This window comes from Vicia villosa, linkage group LG1 (genome assembly GCF_029867415.1).
Source record: "Vicia villosa cultivar HV-30 ecotype Madison, WI linkage group LG1, Vvil1.0, whole genome shotgun sequence".
NCBI classification, from domain to species: Eukaryota; Viridiplantae; Streptophyta; class Magnoliopsida; order Fabales; family Fabaceae; genus Vicia; species Vicia villosa.
This window is the reverse complement of record NC_081180.1, coordinates 206,211,416-206,217,220: the sequence shown is the minus strand read 5'-3', so window position 1 is coordinate 206,217,220 and position 5,805 is coordinate 206,211,416. Positions and strand designations below refer to the sequence as shown.

The 5,805-nt window shown below is 24.4% G+C and overlaps 1 protein-coding gene across 1 annotated transcript; it reads right to left on the bottom strand.

Moving 5' to 3' along the window:
- Positions 1-1,011: 1,011 nt before the first annotated feature.
- LOC131622008 (GDSL esterase/lipase At1g29660-like) lies at positions 1,012-3,691 on the bottom strand. The gene is made up of 5 exons (XM_058893062.1): positions 3,384-3,691; positions 2,732-2,859; positions 2,109-2,354; positions 1,789-2,029; positions 1,012-1,496 (listed from the first exon to the last, which is right to left on the bottom strand). The coding sequence occupies exons 1-5, from the start codon at positions 3,631-3,633 to the stop codon at positions 1,261-1,263; spliced, it is 1,101 nt and encodes a 366-aa protein (XP_058749045.1). The 5' UTR covers positions 3,634-3,691; the 3' UTR covers positions 1,012-1,260.
- Positions 3,692-5,805: the final 2,114 nt, after the last annotated feature.

Below are 5,805 nucleotides of genomic sequence, written 5' to 3'. Positions count from 1 at the left end.
GTTAATTTGTGCAAAAACACTGCAATGATAATTCATATATAGAATTCAAATTATTCAACACCTAGCACAAGGGAAAAAACTCAATAAGGACATCACATTGCAACACTTTCATTTCATATTATAATTTATTGTTTGACTTTATATATTAGGAGAATATTCAAATTGACAAGGAAAGAAAATATTGCACGATAAAAAAAAGAGCCACCAAGTTCTATTTCATTATCTAAGTACATTTTCTTAGCTCAATATAAAAAACCAAGTTATTATGCTAAGTTGCTAATAAAAATCTTGTTCTCACAATGGAAGATGAAATAAAGAAAAAGATAAATGAAAATGATTTACCGAAGCCTAAATGAAAATGAAAATGAAAATGGAAATGAAATTTTGTACAACTAAAGGCCAGTTTATTTTGGCTTTTTTTTTAAAAAATTTTTATAGTATTACATAATTTTATTTATTTTTTAATAAGTAATGGTATTAATCACAATAAGGGTACAATTACAACTTACCCCTTTAAGCAAGTAAGAGGAAGAACGTTCCAATAAACAATGACAGAATTTTGAGAGTAAATTTTTTATTGAGGGAAATTATACACACCATTAATCAATGACAGAATTTTGAGAGTAAATATTTTATTTTTGGTCAATTGTTAGTGACGGAACTATTTATTTTGTGATGAAACAAAATTCCGTCACAATTATTTTATGACATGTAAATTCATTACGAATTGAGTCATAACAAAATTTGTCATTAATAGGATTTGTGACGGAATTTTATTAGACTAGTGGCAGATTGTTATTACCCTCTCTAAATTTAATATTTTTAGTGATGTTTTATTTTTTTCATTTTGTAATTTTTGTAATTAAAAATTAGTATTTAAAATAGGAATTGTTTTAAATTTTTATATTTTATAAGAAAAATAAAAATGAAAGCAAATATAATAAAAATAAGATTATATTATTGGTATTTTTTTAATTTTTATTATCTTTCCAAATAAACTAGAAGTAATACTTGAACACAAAGAGACTCATATCCATTAAAGATAATAACCATATTACAATGAAAGGGAAATAATTCCAACATCAAACCAAACCAGCAAACCAAGTCATCAAGACAACATTAAGGACTAGGACATTCTTATGCAATATAATTGCTTATTGACCGAAAAGAAAAACGACAACATATTGCTAACACATGATAATTTAAAATTATCTTTATTTCATGCAAACAAACATAGCTTTTTTAAAGATACCATTCTGACTAAGTCCCCTTTCCAGTAACGTACTGAGCAAGTTGGCTGATATCCAACGGATAAGTCACATCTGGAGTATCAGCACTGTTGTACGCAGCTAATGCAACAAAGTTGTTCACAGCTTCCGTGGGATGAATTCCATCAAACCAAACGTATTCATTTCTATTGGTGCATGGTATTGAGTCAGGAAAACAGAATCCATTAGCTTTTAAGGGACAGCAAGCTCTATCTGTAACAGTAAAACCTAAAACACAAAAAATCATATGCATTAATTTACAATATTTAACAACATAAATCATAGACGTTTTGGTTATTAATATTAAAAGGGTGTTGCTAACCAGTGCCCTCAGGACAAGGTTAAGCATTCAAAAAAAGAAAATATTTTATAGAAAATTTAATATTTCAAATTTCAAGATATTAAATATACAGATTACCGAAATAAAATTTATTATTTTAAAATTTTAACCATTACCCTGTAGGTACTGGTTAGCATTTTCCATATTAAAATATGAAATGAAATTATTTGAAATGTTTACCAACGGAGCTGTCAGGGACTAAAGCCGTGGTATTTATGAAGATAGTTTTGGAATACAGAACTAGGGAATTGAAGTCTTCCACAAGAGATCTAAGCTTCTGACTATAGATTAATGCAGCATCATTCTGTTCTTCAACACATGATCCAATAGGTTTCCCTTCATCAGAAATGGCAAGTGGTGAGCAACCTATTTTATCCAACCCGACTAGCACAAGTTTTCTTGCATAATTGTTATGCAAAACCTGTCCACCAAAAATACCAATTTATTATAAGCAGTCAAATTATACTTGATAAATATTCGACTTGAAGTAAATTTAATACCTGTAGATAATTGGATAATTGGTCAATAAGAAGTTGAGCATATTCGGTAGGGTTATACTGTTTACTTGTTGAATAGTGTTGTGGTTGGAAATAATTTAGTGCGTAATCGTTGGTGCCCATATAAACATAATACAAGCACTTTGAGAGATGATCTTTGGCTTGTGCCAAACCGCCAAGCTCGGCAACAATTCTGGACACTGTAATTTTGTGATTTTGTAATTGCAATCCCAAGTAGATATTATTAATCTGCATAGATTGTGTAACACTATTTTAGTGGTATTCATTATAACATTTATTTAAATTTATTATAAATAGTAAAATCGGTCTTTTATATATCATGTTGGAACAAAGTTAATCTCCAAATATATTATTTTATTTAAATTTATTATAAATAGTAAAATCCGTCTTTTATATATCATGTTGGAACAAAGTTAATCTCCAAATATATTATTTTATTTAAATTTATTATAAAAAGTAAAATCCGTCTTTTATATATCATGTTGGAACAAAGTTAATCTCCAAATATATTATTTTATTTAAATTTATTATAAATAGTAAAATCCGTCTTTTATAATAAAGTTAATCTCCAAATATATTATTTTATTTAAATTTATTATAAATACCGCTGTTTTTTTGCCAGTCTCGTAAAGAATTCCACCCGAACTAGATGCATAGTTAACACCTTTCAGAATGTCATAACCAGTGGTATTTGCAAAAGGTGGAATCTTTTTCTCAAATCCAAGTAGCTCGCCTACAAAATTATAATGTTAGCTTGTGCAATAAAAAAATCATTATATTAAAAAAAATTAAATAAATAAATCATTATATATATATATATATATATATATATATATATATATATATATATATATATATATATATATATATATATATATATATATATATATATTCAAAAACAATTAAATATTCAGTCAATCTTATGAACAACGATGATGTGGTGTTTTTCCGTCAACAAGAAAGTTAATTGATCTAAATTTTTAACTTGGGTTCATCAATTATGTCATTTCATAGTTATGTAATTAATGATGATATGGATCAATTAATAATGTGAAGAATTTATTGTATTCTTCACAATCCGTTGTAATCTTGTTCTCATCTTTTATAATTTATATATGCTATTAATATTTTACCATTCAAAACAAATTTAATGATGATGTTACTTTGTAAAATTAGAAGGCATTAAAAAATCTGAAAACTAATAAATAAATAAAAAAACCTATCAAAAAAGTCCTTAGTAGTTGTAATAATCGTTACCAATTATGTCAATTTTGGTTCTCCCATTGGTAGCTCTTCCTGTTGGTCCTGTTGGAAAGTCGATACCAAAAGGCAAGTAATCAGAGTTTGCAGTGGTTTCAATATAGTTATTGTTTCCACTGTCAGAGAAAGAGTCTCCAAATATGAAAAGGCAAGGCACTTGAGATTCTCCATTGACACAATGCTGCATGTAGCATGCAGCCAAGAGAACAAGATACAAACCAAACAATGTTTTAGTTTCACCAGCCATTTCTCTAGTTTTCAAAATAGCTAGCTATGTTAAGAAGAATGAGAAATGGAAGTGTGAGTTGATATCACAATATGGAGGGGGTATATATAGGGTTTTACATGCCAAACTTATCTAAACAAAGTGTCAAGGAAGTATCCATATGGATCACAATGGATAAGATTTCCAGTAGAAACCTCTAATAGTAATACTAATTACAAGGTTTCTTTTCATTTTTAGTATAATGAAAGAATTAAATTATTTAATGATCCATCCCTTTTATATTTAATTACATATTAAGTTGTGGATTATTTTTAAGAAAGTGGTTAATTTGGTTGATTTTAACTTCAATGTAAAAAAAAATCATACAAAAAAATTAAACTCCCATCCTTTAAAATTTGTTAAAATAATAGTGGCACATCTTTTTATTTAAAAATTACGTTTGCCTAGGTTTATATATACCAATGGAAATTTGTAGTGATAAACAAAAAACTATAAACAAAATAAATTTACGATTAAAAACCATAGATTTTTAGTGATAGACAGTGACACCTCTAATTTTTTATTATTATTATTATTATTATTATTATTATTATTATTATTATTATTATTATTATTATTATTATTATTATTATTATTATTATTTGTTATATTTCACTCCATTTAACTACTCAATGACAATTTCAAAAGATGTTTAAGTAAATGACATTAGTTTCAACATTAAATATGGTATCTTTATGAGGAAAAAAAATTAAAATCAGTTTTAAGATGAGAATTACTCTCATTTATTATTATATGTTGAGGTTACATATTTTTTAACATAAGACTCTTAACACCTTAAATAAATATATTTTGGTACCATCTTATTTGCAAAACTATTAATCCATCTTACTTACAAGGGAAGATCGACACAAATGAAAAATATAAAACTGAATGCAAATTAATTTGAATAAAAAAAAGATTAAGTATGTTTTTGGTGCGTTCTTATAAAATTATAAAATTTTATTTTTGATCCCTATTAAAAGAATGACATTTTTTTCGTCTCCACAAAATTATCATGCACGTAGTTTTAGTCCCTGCTATTAAATTGATGTTTATTTTTTAATGATTATTTTACATACATGTTTAGAACGTTATAAAAAGTTCATAAAAAAAAAACTCAAAATTTGTTTTCTAAGTCAAAATTTGCATTACATTTATCATTATCTTTAAAAATTTATATTTAATTCTTCTCATTTTAAATTTTTTTATAATTTAGTAAAGAAACATTTTATAGTATTCAAACTATGTATGAAAAAAATTATTCAAAAAATTAAAAATTTTAAGGGTAATTAAACAGTATTAAATATTATAAATAATAGTAGAACTAAAACTGCATGCAATTTTTTTTTGTAAAGAGCAAAATATGCCTTTTTTCAATTTAAATTAAAAATAAAATTTGAGATATTTATAAGAACAAAAAACATATTTACCCCTTAAAAAAATTATAAAACAATCAATTGTTTTTATAAATTTAATTTTTAACTTACAGTTATTAAGTTATTAAATATATGTTTTTTTTATAAAAAAAATATATATTAAAAGTTATAAAAGTTAAGAGTAATTTGACCAAATTATTTAGTAACTTCGATAGTATCTAAATTTGTAAAGTAAGCATTACTAACAATATAAAAATTAGTATATTGGTAGACATCTTGGGTTATGTTTGCATTATTTAAAAAAAAAATATTTAAAATGTGTATACTTCAATGGTCTAGCTCTTCCAAAGTTCATTTTATATATATATATATATATATATATATATATATATATATATATATATATATATATATATATATATATATATATATATATATATATATCTATAAATTTAAAACTCATATACATTTTAATTATATTATTAATTATTTTTTATGTTATCAAAATAGGCTAAAATTAATGTTGTTTCAAATATACAATAGATTTAATCTAAACACATCTTAATAACATACAAAATGATTATAAAATAATATTAATATCTACACATACTTATTAAAAAAATTCTATCTATCAATAAATTTTAAAGAATATTTAATGGAATCATTACTATTAAGTGAATCTATTTCTTTGTGTAATCCTTCAAATAATTTTAGAACTATATAAGGAAGTTATAAAAGCATCAGCAATGCTCAACATCCCAAAAAATCAACACAAATA